We start from the raw sequence: 21,175 nt of genomic DNA, 5'->3' as shown, positions 1-21,175 counted from the left end.
ACACACACACACACACACACACACGCACGCACGCACACACACACACACACACACACACACACACACACACACACACACTCTCTCACAGCTGAATGGCAACATGTCGCAGCACACTCTTGCAGGTAGGAAGACTTCATTTCTCACTTTGTCTACTTTTTGTTTTATCTCTGCATGTCGGTTTTGTGTCATCGTGTTGCATTTTTGTTGCATATGGCAGTCTAAACTGAGGCATGCTCTGAGGAGAGACAGGCTGCAAGTTATTGTGAGGGTGTTTGTTTTAGATTACTTTGTATGAATAAGGACCAAGAGCTTGTAGGTAAATAGGAAAATATAATTCAAGCACAGAGGTTAGAATAATCTTTACTTTCTGCAAGTAAAGTCAATGCATGTTGTTATTACTGCAGGATTGAGTGACATCTAGCAACATGGAGATTTGGCACAACTCAGATTTAACTCTTTTAGTCCCAGTCATATTTTAGATTGATCCATCAGCCTTTACAATCTTAAATCACTGCTGCAGCCTTTCTACACTTTTCATATAATGTTGGAGGACCTGCCTGTTCCTGTGCCAATAAAAGGATGACTTGCTTTGTAATTTTACATTTTTACATAATACATATCTTGCAGTGTCTTAAAGGGAGAGAATGGTTCTTATTGGGACACAACCCTGAGATAATTTGATGTTTTTATCATGTTTAGCTCCTAATTGAGTGCCTAAACTCACTATATTTTAAGCTGATTTATGAGATAAACACATCCCTAAGAAGTGATGGATTGTCTTTTATAAGATCATCAACATCCCCCTCTCATTGCTGGCTGTTTACCTGGAGATGGTCCCAGTGTTTTCACCACTGTCCCCCAGTGATGCTGCATGACTCATCCCCCCTCCCCCCCCCCCACCCCCTCAGTTTCTGACATTAATGGACATTGGAGCTCAGCGTCACAATTGTATACAGAGTGTTCAAACCCATTTATTTGATCACAAATTCACGTTTTTGAAATTTGTGTGAGAGCTGGGAATTAAAACAACTTGTTTCTAATATTAAATCAAGATTTTAAGATGAGTCTTAATGTTGTTATAGATTTTTTTTTTTGTGTGTGTTTATGTCCTAAGTGTCTTTTTGCTGTTCTGAGGGCTTAATTACAGTTAAGTGATTTTATTGTCTTATTTCTAACGAGACTGGCTTAGCTTTTTTATTATGTATCTTTAATCATGATACCTTTATAACTGATAATATTGATTTATTAGTAATCTCATTGTTTTAATATTTTGTGAAAGCTCCAAAAATCCATCCATCCATCCATCATCTCCCGCTTATCCGTGGTCGGGTCGCGGTGGTAGCAGTTCCAGCAGAGAGCCCCAAACTTTCTTTTCCCTGGCGACATCAACCAGCTCTGACTGGGGGATTCCAAGGCGCTCCCAGGCCAGCGAAGAGATATAATCCCTCCACCTGGTCCTAGGTCTACCCCTTGGTCTCTTCCCAGCTGGACGTGCCTGGAACACCTCCCTAGGGAGGCGCCCAGGTGGCATCCTAACTAGGTGCCCGAACCACCTCAACTGGCTCCTTTCGACGCGAAGGAGGAGCGGCTCAACTCCGAGTCCCTCCCTGATGACCGAACTTCTCACCTTATCCCTAAGGGAGACACCAGCCACCCTGCGGAGAAAACCCATCTCGGCCGCTTGTATCCGCGATCTCGTTCTTTCGGTCATGACCCATCCTTCATGACCATAGGTGAGGGTAGGAACGAAAATGGCCCGGTAGACAGAGAGCTTTGCCTTCTGGCTCAGCTCCCTTTTCGTCACAACGGTGCGGTAAAGCGACTGCAGTACTGCTCCCGCTGCTCCGATTCTCCGGCCCATCTCACGCTCCATTGTTCTCTCACTCGAGAACAAGACCCCGAGATACTTGAACTCCTTCACTTGGGGTAAGGACTCATTCCCTACTTGGAGTGGACAGTCCATCGGTTTCCTGCTGAGAACCATGGCCTCAGATTTGGAGGTGCTGATCCTCATCCCAGCCGCTTCACACTCGGTTGCGAACCGATCCAGTGAGTGCTGAAGGTCGCAGACCGATGAAGCCATTAGAACCACATCATCTGCAAAAAGCAGTGGTGCAATCCTTACTCTACCGAACTGCAGACCCCCTCCCCCATGACTACGCCTCGAAATCCGATCCATGTATATTACAAACAGGATTGGTGACAAAGCGCAGCCCTGGCGGAGGCCAACCCTCACCGGAAATGGGTCCGACTTACTGCCGAGGACCCGGACACAGCTCTCGCTTTGGGAGTACAGAGATTGGATGGCCCTGAGTAGAGACCCCCTCACCCCATACTCCCGCAGCACCTCCCACAGTAACTCCCTTGGAACTCGGTCATACGCCTTCTCCAAGTCTACAAAACACATATAGAATGGATAAGCGTACTCCCAGGCCCCCTCCAGGATCCTTGCGAGAGTAAAAAGCTGATCCGTTGTTCCACGACCAGGACGGAATCCGCATTGTTCCTCCTCAATCTGAGGTTCGACAATCAGCCTGACCTCCAAAAATAAACCCTATAAATATATAAATATTGATGTATTTGGTTACCAAAAAAAAGTAGAATTTCTATTGTCTTAAACCATTACAAGTAAAAGTCTCAAGTGGGAAATGTTAATTAACTAGAAGTACACAGGTAATACATGTACTTACAGAATCAAAAGTAAAAGTACTCAATATGCATAATGACACATTTTACAGTATTATATTTTCATATAATATTATATTATCCTTTTTTTATCACTAACATAAACATGTCAGGGCATTTTAATGTATTGTTCATCAATGGGAAGCCAATTTTAAATACTGGTAATGTATCATCATATCATATAAACAAATCACATTTTTTAACATGTAAGTGTTCAATAAATGTATGAAATACTCAAGTACAATTTTGTCAAAATAGTATTATGGTGATTGAGTATATTCTTTCCACCAATGGTAAGTTGATATATTGTCACGATTATTATGTCATGTCACGGTTTTAGTTTGGTGTGTCTGTTCTGTTCTCCCTGTCATGTTTTCCTCCTTGTGTATTGTCTGGTCCTTCTCCCTGTGTTTTCCTCCCTGTCGTTAGTTTCCCTGGTGTGTCTAATTGTCTGATTGTGTTCACCTGTTTCCCTTGTGTGTCTCCTGTGATCATCAGTACCAGCCCCCGCCCCTGATTGTTTTCACCTGTGTCTTGTTATCCTCTGTTTACATTCCCCTGTCTCCCAGTGTTCAGTGTCAGTTCGTCTTGTCTCTTGCCATGGTCAGGCCTATGCTCTCTTTGTGCTCTTGAAAAGTTTTGTTCCTCACTACGTGAGCGATTTCATTTTGATGAAAACAAACACACAGTAATTGAATTAAAGGGAAACTGACACGGATGCATTGCATGTACTCTGCTCCTGCTTTGGATCGAACTGTGACAATCCCATTTATACAATTATGATGATGATACTTCCTCTTTGATCTGGTTAGGAGCGCAGACTGCAGACACAACATGACCGTGTTCGGAGTCAGACGCCACATCAACTCTTATAATGAATTCCCCTTAAATGTGTCTTTACTGACGGGTCAATCGATGCACACAACGTAATACATTTGTTAATTTGCAAATTAGTCTTTTCTCTCAAATATAAAAACACATGTTTGAATGGAATACATAATTCCTGAAAGCCTTACTGTATTATATCCAATAATACTTTGGATTTTAACTGCCATCTGCCATCATAAATGTGTCCAAAAAATTGCATCCAAATGCAGAATATGAAGCGTCTCATACTCAAATCTAACGGACCCTCCACTGAATAACTGTCCTGACTAATACTGAAAGGAAACCTGTATTTCCTGGTCCTCAGAAAACCCGTTAACGCAGTATTCATATGTCTCATTTTGAGTTTTTTGAGTTTTTCATCAGAAATTGGTGCAAGAAAAACCTTGTTGAAATGCAGTAAAAGATGAAAAACTTCCAGACCCTCCACTAAAAAGTGTCCCGACCAATTTTTAAACAAAATGTATACTTTTAGCTACTCATTAAGTCCATTAACTTGTATTTCCTGGTCCTCATTAAACCCATTAACTCGGTATCTGTCTCATTTTGTGTTTTTCGTCATCAATTGGTGCAAAAGAAGCTTATCAAAATGCCGGAAAGGTGAAAATCGTCCAGACCCTCCACTAAAAAGTGTCCCGACCAATTTTGGAACAAAACCTGCTACTCGTTAAACCATTAACATAGTCTACAACTGTCACTGCCTTGTGAAGTTTGTCAAAATGCCGGAAAAGATGAAAAACTTCCAGAATGTGGCCCGACCAGTTTCGAAACAGCCTGTATTTCCTGGTCCTCATTAAACCCGTTAACCCAGTATCTGTCTCTTTTTGTGTTTTCTGTCCTCAGTTCACCTGCAGATCCTTCTGGCGGTGGGTCTAGCTGTGTTTTGCTACTGTCTGGTTCTCGGCTGTGTCCTTTGCTGTCGCAGAAGAAAAAGCGTTTCATCGGAGGACAAGGAGGCTGTGTTCCTGTCTCCTCATCCTGCAGAGAGAGTCACTTTGACTCTGGTGAAGCAGCAATACGAGGAGCTGGATGGAGACGTGTTGGAGTTCCCGTCGTCTAACAGCATCTCTTCTCCATCAGAGGACGATTTCACCGCTCTGCTCTTTGACCCAAACCCCAATAACCTGTTGCAATCACCATCTTCTTCTTTCCCGATGCGTCGCCTCAGCACCCCGGCTGTCCCTTGCTCACCTATAAATAAATGCCCGAGTCATGGAAGAGCTTCCCTGCCCTCCCTCACTAAGTTGTGCAAGTCCAAGTGTCGGAGAAGCACCGTGAGTGGAGAAAGCTTCCTGTACAGCTGGAACAAACTACCAGAAATATGCAGGTCCGCTGCAACTCTTACTACTTTTAAATCAAGGCTGAAGACTTTTCTTTTTGCCGCTACTTTTAATTGATATATTCATATCTCACACTGCACTGTAACTTTTATTTGTCATGTAGCCTACCTGTGTTATTCATGTTTTATTATCTTTGCTTATAAGGTAAGATAAGATAAGATGGACCTTTATTAATGTGCGTGGAGAAATTCAGTAGTTTAACAGCAACAGGGTAAGATTGAAAAACAGGACAGCACAGATTCACACCAGATTAGAGATTAATACAATTCAAGATAAAATCAAAGATACAATTATAAGAAATGAATTAAGATGAACAAATATTTTTAAACAAGTGTTTTAAAATGCCATTTTATAATGTCTTTCTGCTGCACTATTAATGCTCTTAATGTCTTTCATTTTTGTAAAGCACTTTGAATTGCCTTGTGTTGAAAGGTGCTGTATAAATAAACTTGCCTTGCCTTACAGCGGTCACCTGACACCTCCCAGCCACCAGGGGAAGCCATATTATCCATCCCAGTATGGCTCTAACTCCACTTTAAAACCAGCTCCTCTCCTCCACTTCACCCTGATCTTCTCCTCCACCTGTGGCACCCTAATGGTCAACATCCTGGGGCTTTCGGGGGTCAATCGAAGGCGTACGGGGGTGTTTGTTAGGGCTAGCCTACCCCCACTTTGCCCCTCCCCTCAGCGGACGACGTCCAGGCGCCGCAGCCTCAGCACGGAGCTCCACGGTCAGAGCCTGGTGCTGCAGGTGGGCTCTGTGGTGGAGCTGCGGAGCTGCACCCTGAGGCTGGCGGTGTTCAGCCGGGAGTTCTCCGGCCTGAGGGAGGCGGCGTTGGGATCGGTGGAGCTGCCCTGTGAAACGCTCGAGTGGGAACCGGATAAAACTTCAACCTACAGCCGGCAGCTCAACCCAACCAAAAGCAAGCTGAAGAAGGTATATCCCATTCATTTGTTGACATAAACTTATTATTGGGGTAGGTTTTGGAAGTTCAAGGAACTGTTGGGGAAATATTTTCATAGGCCCATAACTTTGACCCAGTTTATCAGTCTGTACTGCCCTCACTGAGCACAGGCCTGAGACCTTGAGCTGCTCTCAGTGTTCTTTCTTCCTGTTCCTGCCTGTTGGCGTCAGCTGATAGGGGTGTTATGGTTTTATCTTGTTATGCAGCATGTTGATTATTCTCTCAGAACTAGGGTCTGGGGTAGAGATCGTGCCATCAAAGTTTCTGCTCTCTCTGTGTCTCTCTGAGTCTCGTCTCCATTGCTTCAGAAGTTTCCATCACAGGTATATCCCAAGTACTCATTGATTTGTTGACAAAAACGTAGCTTTTACAAGCAATAGTACACAAAGGAAGTGTGCTAGACATCGAAGCAACTTTTCGTATTACCCAAACGGCGGAACTACATCTTCCGTGTCAGGCCGTGATGTCATTGGGCCCAAAGATATGTTTTCCAATTGACATACATTGGGAAAGAGATGTCTGTAATTAAGTCAACCTCCACCTACAGCCTGCAGCTCAACCCAACTAAGAGCAAGCTGGAGAAGGCATATCCCAATTATTATTATAATTATTTGTTGACAAAAAACGTAGCTATTACAAGCATAAATATACAAAAAACACAAATGTTCAGTAAAGCATGTAATACAGATATGTAATGCAGATTTGAAGTGGTCGACACGTCAGTTTCTATGTTATCAGCCCATTGAATGGTCGTTATGAGTCGTCATCACCATTTAAATGGTTCAGATTGGGCAAAATGGGCAAACTTCCCCTAAAACCTTTAACTTCCTGTTGCCAGTAGGTGGTGATATGTCAAAGAGTCAATATTGGCATGTAGATTCGTATCATCCATGAGAAATCTTGAGCGTACTTGCGCTTGACAAAAGTTAAGCTAAATGGAGACAGATTTAAACACTTGCTTTATGTGGTGAAGTAAAACAACTTGTTTTAGGTTCAGGCAACACAACTACTTTGTTAAGAAAAAGATCATGTTTGGGTTAATTTGAATGGTTCAGTTTGGGCAAAATAGGCAAACTTCACCTAAAACCTGAAACTTCCTGTTGCCAGTAGGTGGCGCTACGTCAAAGAGTCAATATTGGCGTGCAGTCTTCAGGCCTGGACTCCTATCATCTATAAGAGATTTGGAGCATATTGAATAATGTGCGCTAAATTAAAGCCCGGCAGCTCAACCCAACCAAATGCAAGTTGAAGAAGGTATATCGCAATGATTCATTCATTTGTTGACAAAAAACGTAGCTTTTACAAATATAAATACACAAAAAACACAAATGTTCGATAAAGCATCTACGATACAGTACGATAATACTTTAATGTTTAGATCAAGTCTGAAATTTGACTTGCATCACAGCAGCTCCATGTGTAACATCAACAGACAGATATCAAGACACAATACATGAAAAAACAAAATCAGCACAATCAGTGAGAGAAGTGATTGAGCTGTTACGTTAAATGCTAATTTTGTGTGTGTGTGTTCCAAATGTATTGTTTTTAGGTATTTGAACTTCTCTTTTGGGACACTGACTTTATGCACTGCTCTCCCTGTACTGATGTCTCTCAAAAACGTTTTTTTAACAAAGTCTGCATCGTCAGTTGATTTCACTGATAGGGAAATGTGCAGACCTACAAATAGCACATATCATGTTTAATCCATGAAGGAATGCAGCGTCTAATCAGCTCTCCCATTAGCCATTTTTCCACTGTTGTTAGTCATGGTGACATTGTTGTTAGTGACTGCAGAATAAACAACCAGAGTGCTGAAAATTGGCAGCGCGCCCACGCTGTGCCCTCTGAGACTCAGCCAGAGGGCACCAATAACTGACTCCTGCAGGAAGGAGGGGGGGGGACAGACATTGCTTTGTTTTCGTCTAGAATGCATGCAGTTTGCTCGGCAGGGAGGACAGTATCATTTCCACGGCACACAAGGTTCGTCCTCTCATTGGCCATCAAACTCTATAACTCTTCACCCTTCAGTAAAGAGAACTGAGAACTTCCACAACACCACTATGCGCAAAATAAATAACATTACCATCATTATACACTCTGCTATATATCATGTGCAATATTCTTCTTCTTATTAATAATGTTCTATAATAACGTGCAATTACATTATCTTCCACTACGTTATTTGCAGTACTAAATACTGCTTGTCACTGTACAGTATTTTACATTAATTATGTGACCGTCTATGTTTCCTAGTTATTTAATTGCTCTTTTTACTGCACTGTTAGTGTAGAGTTTTATTTTTATGCTGCTGTGTTTATTTTATTTGTTGTAACTCTGGCACAACAATTTCCTTCGGGATAAATAAAGTCCTATTGTATCTTATCTTATCTTTATCTTATCTTTCTCTTGTTCGGTGTGAATCAACTGTTTGGATGTGGATGTGACGTGTGTAGTACGGACTCTATCTTTTAATATAGGCTCTTCCAGGATTATTCATCTGCATTATATTCCCTGTTTTGACATTTTGTTGGAATAAGGTGCATGATGATTTAAGGATACAAGCGGCCGAGATGGGTTTTCTCCGCAGGGTGGCTGGTGTCTCCCTTAGGGATAAGGTGAGAAGTTCAGTCATCCGGGAGGGACTCGGAGTTGAGCCGCTCCTCCTTCACGTCGAAAGGAGCCAGTTGAGGCTTTGAATTTGAATTTAAAAGGCAGAGTAAGGGTCAGTGTCTCTGAATTAAAATGACGGAGGGGCTGAGCCTTATCTGAACTCACTTGTTGGGATAAAATCTCCTTCACACTCTGCTGCTCGACGTCTGACTCACCACCGCCCAACCGATGCAAGCTATAGAGATCTGACAGGAAATCAGATGTAAATGACCCCTTTAGAATGACAGTGCCTCAGTGCATTGCAGACGCCTGGATTATTTTAGGATGGGTGGTCAATGGCGAGAACATGCACAATCCTGACATCTACATAAAACCAACATCACAGATTAACTTTGAGTGATTGGAAATGTGATGCAGATTCTGAACAGCTGAGCTCCTCAGGCAGGGGAATCCAACATGCCTCATGAATAAATGTGATTATATTTTTAATAGATCCATGAAATGAAGATAAACTCATTGAACCTTTCCTTTCATTGTGAATCCCTTTAAATGTATTCTGACAGTATCAATGCCTTGGGGGACTCATTCATTTACAGTAAAAATACTGAGCATGGGTTTTAAATGCTTTACAGTTTAAATCTGCTCCATTCTCTTGGTTTATTTCCTCTGTGTCACTTCCTTCACCTCCTAAAAGGATGAAGGGAAATCTGCAGAGTGAAAGAAGACCATCTTTCTTCCCTGTTGTCAAATGTGTCACATGTTTCTTTCTCCCTTCTTTCCTATCCTCAGAGTGTGAGCTCCCAGGAAACTCTGGGTCGCAGGAAGAGCTCGGTGTGTGTGCCGCGGGTTTTGGGCCAGCTGTTCGTCCTGCTGCAGTTTCAGACTCTGGCTCAGCGAATCAAAGTGATGGTCAGGAAGGCAGAGAATCTGGCAAAGCTCACACGCATCCCAGGAACTGCAGGTAAACATTTACAAAAAAACAAAATAAGATATTTTTCTACTGTTACCCCCTGCAACATGGGGTTAATGATAATTATTTACAGTGGCAGTGACACAAATGTTCCTGTAAACATGAAAAAACATCTTCAGCAACTTGACAACACATGCAGCATTTAAATCAAATCAAATCAAGTTTGATTTATATAGCACATTTTCCAAACGATTTTTGGTCAAGCCTGTACATGCAATAAAAAACACTTTATTGCGATAGCAAACATACGACAATAAATTACAACAGCAAATATAAAAATCAAACACAGGGAAATGTCAGGAGTCGTGCTCCGCTCTGACTAGAAGGCCAGGGAGAAGAAGTGAGTCTTTAGTGTTGATTTAAAAACCCCTAGGGTCAGGGCCGACCTCACATGGAGGGGCAGAGTGTTCCAGAACCTGGGGCCAGCTGCTGCGAAGGCTCGGTGCCCTCGGGTTTTGAGACTGGTCTTGGGCACTACCAGCAGCAGCTGGTCAGCCGACCTTAAGGCTCTGGCTGGGGTGTAGCGCTGGAGGAGTTCTGCTATATAGGCCGGAGCCAGCCCATTTAGGGCTTTGAAAACAAAGAAAAGGATTTTAAAATCAATTCTGAATCTAATTGGAAGCCAGTGCAATGAGGCCAGAATTGGGGTGATGTGGTCACGCTTTTTGTGGCCAGTGAGAAGACGCGCAGCTGCATTCTGGACTAACTGCAGTTGTCTAATTGACGCCTGGTCCATACCCACATACAGAGCGTTGCAGTAATCCAGCCTTGTGGTTACAAAGGCGTTAATAACCCTTTCTAGGTCTTTAAAAGATAAAAACGACTTGGTCTTGGCCAATAGTCGTATTTTAAAATAGCAGGTCTTGACTATGGTGCTGACTATGGTGGTCACTCCAAGGTTCATGACAGAGGGGAGGATGTTTTTATTGAGGGAGCCCAGAATATCAACCGGAGAGGCTGGAGGTTGGGGTCCAAAAAAGATGACCTCGGTCTTACTCTCGTTTGGTTTGGCTCAGCCAGGATTTGATCTCTGTCAAGCTGCATCAATAGCTGTAATGAGTTGACATTTGAATTGAGAGGCAGATCGATTTGTACATCATCGGCGTAACAATGGAAGGGGATGTTGTGTTTTGTGAGAATTGAATCTAGGGCCCCATCCTTTTTCTACTGTACATACGGCAGTATGCCCAGAATAGAGCCTTGAGGAACCCCACAGGTAAGAGGGGCTTTGGCAGAGGAGAAGGCACCTGCACTGAGAAGCTACGGTCTGTCAGGTAGGACCTGAACCATGCAAGGGCAGAGCCTGTGATGCCTGCGGACTGTTCGAGCCGCGACAACAGGATGCTATGGTCCACAGTGTCGAAGGCAGCTGTCAGGTCTAACAGCTCCAAAATGGTGGAATGAGCTCCCCATTGACATCAGGACAGCAGAAAGCTTACACACCTTCCAGCGCAGACTGAAAACTCATCTCTTTCGACTCCACTTCGAGCGTTAGAACTATTAACAAAGCACATATATACTAATAAAGGACTGGCTTACCTAAAGCCAGTTGAGTAGCACTTGAAATGTTTTAGCTCTATGAAACCTGATGTACTTATATGATTCTGTTTTCTTCAAGTTTGTATTTTGTTGGTCGAACGCACTTATTGTAAGTCGCTTTGGATAAAAGCGTCAGCTAAATGCAATGTAATGTAAAAAGAACCTGAGGTTTATGGCTGTTTTTGGAGATTAACAGAGAAATGTGCTCTGTTTTGGCTGCTTTGACTGCCGTCTGGGAGTCGGAAAGGCAAGCACGAAGGATTTCTAGGGAGACATGGAGTTTATCCTTTTTCCATTTTCTCTCTGCACGCCTGCAGGTGCGTCTGAGAGCACGAGTACAGTCATTGAGCCACGGCTCTGAGAGAACTTTGGTGCGTCTAAGCGTAAAAGGAGCGACAGAATCCAATATTAGTGTAGAAGCAGTTAGTCTGTGGACAGAAAAGTAATTGCTTCTGATCAAATCATCTTTAAAATCATTATTAATGAAAACCTGGCAGAAAGTGCTGCTTTAGCCTCTTAAATGTAAAGATGTCCTGCTATACAATGCTTCCATATCATATTATATGTTTGGGTTTGGACTCGAGGAACTGCATGAACCGCTTTTAATATTTTCCGCCACTTATCCATTAATCAACTTACCCAGAAAATAAGATGCAGATGAATCCTTAATGACAATAATTGTGAGTTGAAGCCCTATTGGTGAGGAGACTCTTAAAAACACAATTCAAACTGGTTTAGGATCATCTTACTCAGTAAAACATGTATTACAAATGTATTTTCTGGCAATAACTGAGTTGTGTGGACATTTCAAGGCAACATAAACAAGCCAATACTGACATATCAGCAGCAGTTATTTAGCAAAAATAGCTTATTTTTTACATCCTGTGTTGTGTTTTTGCCCTATACTACAAAACAAATGTCCCATTGAGAGATAATAAGGTACAGATTACATTACATTACATTGCATTTAGCTGACGCTTTTATCCAAAGCGACTTACAATAAGTACATTCGACCAGGAAGACACAACCTTGAAGAAAACAGAATCATATAAGTACATCAGGTTTCATAGAGCCAAAACATTTCAAGTGCTACTCAACTGGCTTTAGATAAGCCAGCCCTTTATTAGTATAAAAGTGCTTTGTTAAAAGTTCTATCGCTCGAAGTGGAGTCGAAAGAGATGAGTTTTCAGTTTGCACCGGAAGATGTGCAAGCTATCTGCTGTCCTGATGTCAATGGGGAGCTCATTCCACCATCTTGGAGCCAGGATAGCAAACCCACGTGTTTTTGCCGATGGGAACTTGGGTCCCCCTCGCAGCGAGGGTGCAGCGAGTCGTTTGGCTGATGCAGAGCGTAGTGCACGCGCTGGGGTGTACGGTTTAACCATGTCCTGGATGTACGAAGGGCCAGATCCATTCGCAGCATGGTAAGCAAGTACCAGTGTCTTGAAGTGGATTCTAGCAGTTACCGGAAGCCAGTGGAGGGAGCGGAGGAGCGGCGTGGTGTGGGAAAATTTAGTAAGGTTGAAGACCAGACGAGCCGCTGCATTCTGGATGAGCTGCAGAGGTCGGATGGCACATGCAGGTAGACCAGCCAGGAGGGAGTTGCAGTAGTCTAGGCGTGAGATGACGAGAGCCTGGACCAGAACCTGCGTCGCTTTCTGTGTCAGCTGGGGACACATCCTCCTGATGTTGTAAAGCGTGTATCTGCAGCAGCGGGTTGTAGCAGCGATGTTTGCAGTGAAGGACAGGTTGTTATCTAGGGTCACACCCAGATTCCTTGCAGTCTGAGTCGGGGAAACAACTGAGGTGCCGATGTTGATTGTTAGGTCAAGAGTGGGACAATCTTTTCCCGGAAGGAAGAGCAGCTCAGTCTTGTCAAGGTTGAGCTTGAGGTGATGAGCAGACATCCACTGAGAGATGTCAGCTAGACAAGCAGAGATGTGACGACCTGGGTCTCTGAGCGGGGAAAGGACAGAATTAATTGGGTGTCGTCAGCGTAGCAGTGGTAAGAAAAACCATGCGGGCTAATGACTGATCCGAGCGAGTTTGTGTACAGGGAGAAGAGGAGGGGACCAAGAACAGAGCCCTGAGGGACCCCTGTAGTTAATTGACAAGGGTCGGACTCAGACCCTCTCCAAGTCACCCTGTAGGTACGGTCTTTGAGGTATGAGGTGAGGAGGGAAAGTGCAGAGCCTGAAACTCCAAGTTTTTGGAGAGTGCGAAGGAGGATCTGATGATTCACTGAGTCGAATGCAGCAGACAGGTCCAACAGGATGATGACAGAGGAGAGGGATGCAGTTTTGGCAGTGTGCAGTTCCTCCGTGACAGCAATGAGAGCAGTTTCTGTGGAGTGACCTGCCTTGAAACCAGACTGGTGCGGATCCAGAAGGTTGTTCTGATTGAGATAACAGGAGAGTTGTTTAAAGACAGCGCGTTCAAGTGATTTAGACAGGAACGGGAGGAGAGAGACAGGCCTGTAGTTTATAACATCAGACGGGTTGAGAGTGGGTTTCTTTAGGAGAGGGTTTACTCTTGCCTCCTTGAGACTGTTTGGAAAGTGACCAGAAGTTAGAGAAGTGTTGATGAAATGGGTGAGAAACGGTAGAATATCAGGAGCGATAGTCTGAAGGAGGTTTGAAGGGATAGGGTCCAGAGGACAGGTGGTAGGGCGGGCAGAGGTAATGAGGGTAAGAACCTCACTTGGAGAGAGAGGGGAAAAGGAGGTTAGTGTGTGGGTGGAAGGAGGGTCTGGTGACCCAGTGGTGAGTAAAGGTGAGTCAGAAAAAGAAGAGCGAATATCATCAACCAGATGACCTGCATATATTGAAACTATACTCACACCATACAGGAGGACAATGGTTGGACATGTAAACTGCCATCAGGTCTGTGGGCCTCTGTCCTTATTTCCCTGTTTTGTCTCGGCCACAGTCAGACAGACCGGATCCTTCTTTGGCTTGTTTTATAATCACATTAGCCCGTTGTCATTTCCCCTCCTGTCTGCATCACATCTCACTGCGGCTGATTTAAAGCCCTGCTGTCGAGGAGAGGAGGAAGCAGGAGATGGAGAGGAAAACAGCTTTAATGTTTTGGTTTCCTGCAGTGAATGTGACAGTTTGAGGCCGAGTGGTCAGTTTTCTTCTTTGTGAGTTTCTGAGTTTCTGAAATGTTGTTTGCTAACGACAAGTTGTTTTTAGCATTTCTAATTAATTCCAATACGCTTGTAGAATGGATTTATTGGCGAAGTGATAGTGGAAAGGAGTTCAAGGAAGTGTTAGATCAACACAAAAACTGCAGTTAGTGTGTGTGCATTCAAGACCAAAAATAACCAATGATTGGATTTTTTTGTCGATGAGAAGATTTCCAGACTCCTCACTTGATTTATTATCTCAGTAAACTCTTTCCTGAAAAGGGTTTGATCTCAATGTCTAGTTTCAAGTCTTCTTCAACCTAGCATGACGTTTATTTTGTCAATTATGGTCATATTTGTAAAATAGAAGATAAAGCAGAGTGTGCTTTAAGGCGGGACTACTTTGTGATTGACAGGTTGCTAACACTGCATTGTCTGTGATTCCTTTTAAAAAGATGTTCAGTTCATGAGAGTTAACTGTAGCATTATGATCTCCTACACCATCATGTTCAACATTCAATTGTACTTCCTCCTTTCCTGTAACTTCAAACTTGACGTCTCAAAACCATAGTCTACAAAACTCACTTTTTTCACTTCTTATATTCAGTCTGTTTTAATCAAAATTGTTTGCCTCTTTTTGGTTTATTCTTGTCAAAAGGAACCCTTTAAATACAAATATGACAAAAATAGAAAAGCAAACTGAATTAAATAAATCAAATCATGACGGTGGATGTATTTGCACAATAACTTTGTGTCACGGTTTTAAGTTTGTGTGTCTGGTAGTGGGTGTTTTTCTGTTCTCCTTGTCATGTTTTCCTCCCTGTATATTGTCTGGTCTTTTTTCCCTGTGTTTCCTGTCTGTCGTTAGTTTCCCTGGTGTGTTCCCTCTCAAGTCTGCTCTCAAGTCCCCTCTCGAGTCATCTCTCAAGTCTCCTCTCGAGTTCCCTCTCAAGTCTCCTCTCGAGTTCCCTCTCGAGTCCCCTCTCAAGTCTCTTCTCCAGTCCCCTCTCGAGTCATCTCTCAAATCTCCTCTCGAGTTCCCTCTCAAGTCTCCTCTCGAGTTCCCTCTCGAGTCCCCTCTCAAGTCTCTTCTCCAGTCCCCTCTCGAGTCATCTCTCAAATCTCCTCTCTAGTTCCCTCTCAATTCTCCTCTTGAGTCACCTCTCGAGTTCCCTCTCGAGCCCTCTCTCGAGTTCCCTCTCGAGCCCTCTCTCGAGTCACCTCTCGAGTTCCCTCTCGAGTTCCCTCTCGAGCCCTCTCTCGAGTTCCCTCTCGAGTCCCCGCTCGAGTTCCCCCTCGAGTCTCCTCTCGAGTCTCCTCTCGAGTCCCCTCTCGAGTCTCCTCTCGAGGCTCCTCTCGAGTTCCCTCTTGAGGCTCCTCTCGAGTTCCCTCTCAAGTCCCTACCCAATGTCCTGGTCCGTTGGATGTTCCGCTGGGGGTCCTGCCAACCCTATGTTCTGTGCCGTTGGAGGCCCCGACGACTGCTGTCATGCCGGGGGTCCTGCCAACCCTATGTCCTGTGCCGTTGGAGGTCCAGTCGACACCTGTTTTGTCAGGGGTCCTGCCAACTCCATGTCCTGTCCCGTTGGGGATCCCGCCGACTGCTCTTCTGCCGGGGGTCCTGCCAACCCTATGTCCTGTTCCGTCCAGGGTCTCGTCTACGCCTGACCCGCCAGATATTCCACCAGCTCCTGCCTGTGAGCCCGGTCTCCTGAGTTCCCCGGCCGAGGACTTCACCAAGAACTCTGCCTTGACCCCGGGCCATCCGCTCGAGAACTCCATCATGGGCTCTGCCTTGCCCCCGGGCCGTCCGCCTGAGGACTCCATTATGAACTCTGCCTTGCCCCTGGGTAGTCCGCCCGAGACACCCATCATGGACTGTGCTTTGCTTCTGGGTTGTCGTTCCGGACACCCTCCACCCACCCTTTTGGATTTTGGATTGTTTTGGACATCTAGAATCCGTCCCTTGAGGGGGGGGGGTTCTGTCACGGTTTTAAGTTTGTGTGTCTGGTAGTGGGTGTTTTTCTGTTCTCCTTGTCATGTTTTCCTCCCTGTATATTGTCTGGTCTTTTTTCCCTGTGTTTCCTGTCTGTCGTTAGTTTCCCTGGTGTGTCTAAATTCCTGATTGTTTTCACCTGTCACCCCTTCTGCGTCAGTCCCGCCCCTGATTATTCCCACCTGTGTCTTGTTACCCTGTGTTTAAATTCCCCTGTCTCCCAGTGTTCAGTGTCAGTTCGTTTTTGTGTCTTGTCATGTTCAGTTCTATGCGTATTGTCTCTTGCTATGTTCAGGTCTATGCTCCTTGTACTCTTGAAAAGTTTGATTCCTCACTACGTGAGCGCTTTCATTTTTTGTTCTCTATTTTTGTCATCTCGGCTAGAGATTTAATAGTTACCTTTTGTGTTGTTCAATGCTGTTTTGGAAAATAAAGTATCTTACAAATACTTTACCTCTGTCTCCCGGGTCTTGCAATTGGGTCCTACATCCTAAGTGTCTGAGTTCGTAACACTTTGACCTGCACAGATACATGTAAATATATTTAACAATCCGGACTCAGATATGTATATATTTTTCTTTAATTAATTTAACTAAATTCTTGTTTTAACAGTTACTTATCTGTATATCATTTTTAAATGAAAAAAACTTTGTTTTCAAAGATTCAAGATTCAAATGTTTTATTGTCATGAGCTACAGTGTAGAAATGGCAATGACATTATTCTGACCTGAGCTCCTCCAACAATGCAACATACATAATAAGATACAAAATGTTTTTAATTGTATCTTTAATTGAATTGATCTTGTGTGAATCTGTACTGTACTTTCGCTCTCACTCTGTTGATACTAAAACTCCTGAATTTCCCCACGGGGATAAAGGTCCATCTTATCTTATCTTATTTTCTCCCCACAGACCACTACGTTGTCATCAACCTGCGTCAGGATGGGAAGGTTATCGGTACGAAGGAGACCAAAGGGGCGAGCGGTTCGAATCCCGTCTGGAACGCTCCCTTCCTGTTCGACCTGCCACCTGGGGACATCTCCCAGCTGGTGCTCGAGTTCATCATCATGCAGGTATTTCAAGTTTCAAATTTTAAGGCTTTATTGTCATTTGCACAGCAGCTACAGTGTAGATATGGCAATGAAACACTTTAGTCACAGGCTCCTCCAACAGAGCAACATGAATATATAGGACATAAAACAAATAAAACAGATAAAATAGTGCAATAGGAATAGGCGTGTGGTGCAGTGGGTTGTGAGTTGGTATTTGGATCAGGAGGTCACAGGTTCAAACCCCACTGCAGTCAGCATGTCGTTGTGTCCCTGGGCAAGACACTTCACCCCAAATTGCTCCTGTGGGATTGCCCACAGTATTGAGTATGTAAGTCGCTTTGGATAAAAGTGTCTAACAAGTGACATGTAATGCAATATAATGTTTTGAGATGGGCCAGTAAATACAAATAAAACAGAAATAGTGCAAGAAGAGTCTATACACAAGTAAATGGAATGATATATTAGATAACGTATTTGCAAGATGCAAACAGATGAATGTTTATGGATGTTCTTTAAATAGTTCAGGTGTTTGGTACGAGGTTATTTTGCAAACTCCCTTATATGCAAGTAATTACATAATAAACACTGACCTTGAGTTTTAGGTTACACAGTTCACCCTTAAATACCTAATTTACTTTTTCCTGTTTATCTATATATAAGTTGTAGTGTGAGTCGCCCAGTGTTGACGATAAACTGTAGAGATGTCTGCCTTCTGTCATATATAATGGAGGTACATTTAAGAACATTCGTAACTCAACAAACACTATGGATGAAACGTTATGGAAATGCACTTTTGAAGAAGTCATGACCCATTTACTCAACAGACTTCCATATGAGACATTTAATGTAGGAACTGCTTTCTTTCTAATGAAATACACCCGATAACAGTATGATTGTGTGGAAGGAAGCGTTCATACAGTGTACTCATGGACAAGTGTAGATGCAGAATTCCTTCTGTGAGTGAAACTTCTGTGCAGCAATGCAGAGCCAAGGCTCAGGAAAGGATGGAAGCTGGAGCGGCTTTAGTCAAACACTGTTATTTATTGAGAGTAGAATACGGCCGGAGAGATCACAAAGTGTATCACACTTTCATGTGAGCCACCTAGCAACACTCTAAAGACAAAGGGTAGAAACACAGATAGATATATCCTTAAAGGAGGGTCCTAAAAAGCCCGCCTTTCCTACCTTAATCATTACCAGACATTGGAACAAAGACCCGTTGTGCCAAACTTCTCACCCAGAGCAAGGCAGAGGACCTCTTGACCTGTGTCCTCCTCACATTACAGACAAGAGCATATGTGACTTAACGAAAAGCATATGTTTGTATTTTAACAGTTTCTCAGAAACGCTGAGAAACTCAAGACACAAAGAGATCGGATTAAAATATTCTCTGACACCTTCTGTGTTGTAAAAGGGTAGAAAGAAATAGTTCCTACTTGAAAGTACACAAAAAAAGATATGCAGATTATTATGAGTAACAGGGTTAAGATTTCTGCAAAGAGACATTGTTGTTGAGCATCTTTTTGGTAGAAAAAGCAGACAGCTCTTCAATATTTCCAATATTTCCAACTCAGCAACTTAACCCCCAAAAAAGTTACTAAGTAGCAGGCCAGTTTTGCTTTTATGTGGAAGTGACTGTTTTCAAAGGGTGAAATAAAGGGCATGAGATGTTAAAAGGGACTGCAGGCCAGATTTAAACCATATTTGTATCTGAATATCTTCATATGTTTTATTCAGTATTCTCCATGTGTCCACAGGGCCGTCTCTACACTAAGAGCAGTATTCTGGGTCGGGTGTTAATCGGCGACGATACCTCAGAGGAGGGTCAGGGACACTGGAAGGAAATGTGCAGCCGGGGGCAAATAGAGACGGCTCGCTGGCACAACATCCAATCAGGCGGGCTGCACTGAATACAACAACTCTCAGACTGAATCACCTCCCGACAGCGAAACACAGAGAGTGGGAATAACGTGCAATGGGGCGCCAAAGTATTTAATTTGAGCCCTTTAGGATCAGATGTGGATTTTGTTTGCTTTGGCAACTTTGATAGAAGCCATAATTATAATCATGCATTGAATAACTGGTCATGCTGTTTTAGAAAGAGACGGATATGCAGATACTGTATATGCAGCTGCTCTCTCCATATCAACAGTTTGCATCTCAACATTGCCTTTGTGATTATCTCCACTGTGACTTCTTAAAAACGGTATAAATGTACAACTGTGTCGTTCTGGTTAAATGCAACTTGTGCTGACATTGTTGTAATGTATGTAGTGGGGTAGAAGTACTAAGTAACATACAACCACCTCTGGTCAATAATGATAGATCTTAATGTCAATAAATGGTCTTTATTTCACATCATTAACCCAAATCTGTGAAGTAACTAAAGGTGTAAATAAATGTAGTGGAGTAAAAGTGCATGATGACCACATGAAGTAGTGTACTTGAGTAAATGTTCTCCCTCTGGAAAAGTTGTATTCATTGTGTGTGTGTGTGTGTGTGTGTGTGTGTGTGTGTGTGTGTGTGTGTGTGTGTGTGTGTGTGTGTGTGTGTGTGTGTGTGTGTGTGTGTGTGTGTGTGTGTGTGTGTGTGTGTGTGTGTGTGTGTGTTAAAAGTCACTAATGATGTAGCGGCAATGATCTCCAGTGTTCAAACATCCTCCACACTTCACTGCAGGACGTTTCCCTCACTCACTGCTTTAGTCTTTGGTTTCCTCACACGACCGTCTGACATTTACTTCCTGTCACTGCAACGGCTTCACCCTGGCCTTTTGGCTAGTAGTTGCGTTGTTGCTTTTGCATGTTGGTGTGTTGTTGCGTTGGCGTTTTGGCGTGTCCACACGGCAGCGTGCGTTGCTTCAACTGAGACGCTTCCCATTCACTTTGAATGGGGTGACGTCAGGCTTTGCCGAACTGCATTGTGGTTCCGTCGCTTTGCCTCTTTGCCTCCGTTGCTCACTTCGAAAGTTGAAAAAAGTTCAACTTTTCAAGCTTCGACGGAAGCGTCAGCCAATCAAATCATATGGCAGTACAAGCGCTAGCCAATCAAACCGCGTGCTTGTGTCTCCGGGGCAGGAGATATTAATGTGATTGGTTGTTGGTCGCGAGCCAGACACGCCGACCGGCAAGCTTCAACGCACGCTGCCGTGTGGACGTACCGTTAGCGCCGGAGCTTTGCTGCGGGGAAACTGTGGCCCGCATTATTGCGCTGCATTTGCGAATAAGATGAGGCCCGCTGCACTGCGTGTGTTCTGCGTATAGGAGGGGCGGCCCTGCACGGACAACAGCAGGAGAGGACTCTTTAAAGTAGAGACACTACATACTGATATACACCTGAACATCAGCAGGAGAGGACTCTTTAAAGTAGAGACACTACATACTGATATACACCTGAACATCAGCAGGAGAGGACTCTTTAAAGTAGAGACACTACATATTGATATACACCTGATGACCTGAACATCAGCAGGAGAGGACTCTTTAACTGTATGTCTACAGAGACAGTCACTATTCTTACCTCACTGATAACTGGAACTGAAACAGTTCTACTAAATCTAACATAAACTCAATCTTCCGAGTCACCATCTCCTGTTAACTGTGGGTGACATCCCTCCGATAGTTATACATATCCATACGATACGATGTGCTATTCCAAATTGATTTAATTTAACTACAAGGGTAATTTTATTTTACATCACCAAGCAAATGTGATTACTGCCACCTATAAACACACACTGATGCACACACCCACACAGAAAGGCTCCATCACAATGTGGAAACGTATATGTTGTGGGCCCAGATGAACACATCCTCACACTTAATTAAACTCATCATTTCCAGTCATGCTTCAGTTTATCTCTTCTCTTATAAATAATGTACAGCTCCTCTCCTCTCTGTCTTTTTTCTACAAACTGAGGTTCATGAAAAGATCCAGATTTACTTTCCAGTGTCTTGAGCAAAGCTAAGATTAATTTATCTGCAATTATTATTTATTATGATCAATG

General features: G+C 43.5%; 1 protein-coding gene across 1 annotated transcript; it reads left to right on the top strand.

The window, feature by feature from the left end:
• Positions 1-19,533, top strand: LOC117546307 (synaptotagmin-5). Its single transcript, XM_034216498.1, has 6 exons — positions 1-122; positions 4,414-4,897; positions 5,376-5,847; positions 9,278-9,449; positions 17,033-17,193; positions 18,930-19,533. The coding sequence occupies exons 1-6, from the start codon at positions 101-103 to the stop codon at positions 19,080-19,082; spliced, it is 1,464 nt and encodes a 487-aa protein (XP_034072389.1). The 5' UTR covers positions 1-100; the 3' UTR covers positions 19,083-19,533.
• Positions 19,534-21,175: the final 1,642 nt, after the last annotated feature.

The sequence above is a fragment of the Gymnodraco acuticeps genome, unplaced genomic scaffold (genome assembly GCF_902827175.1).
Source record: "Gymnodraco acuticeps unplaced genomic scaffold, fGymAcu1.1, whole genome shotgun sequence".
NCBI lineage: Eukaryota > Metazoa > Chordata > Actinopteri > Perciformes > Bathydraconidae > Gymnodraco > Gymnodraco acuticeps.
Note: the sequence above shows the minus strand (reverse complement) of the source record. Positions and strands in the feature narration are given on the sequence as shown.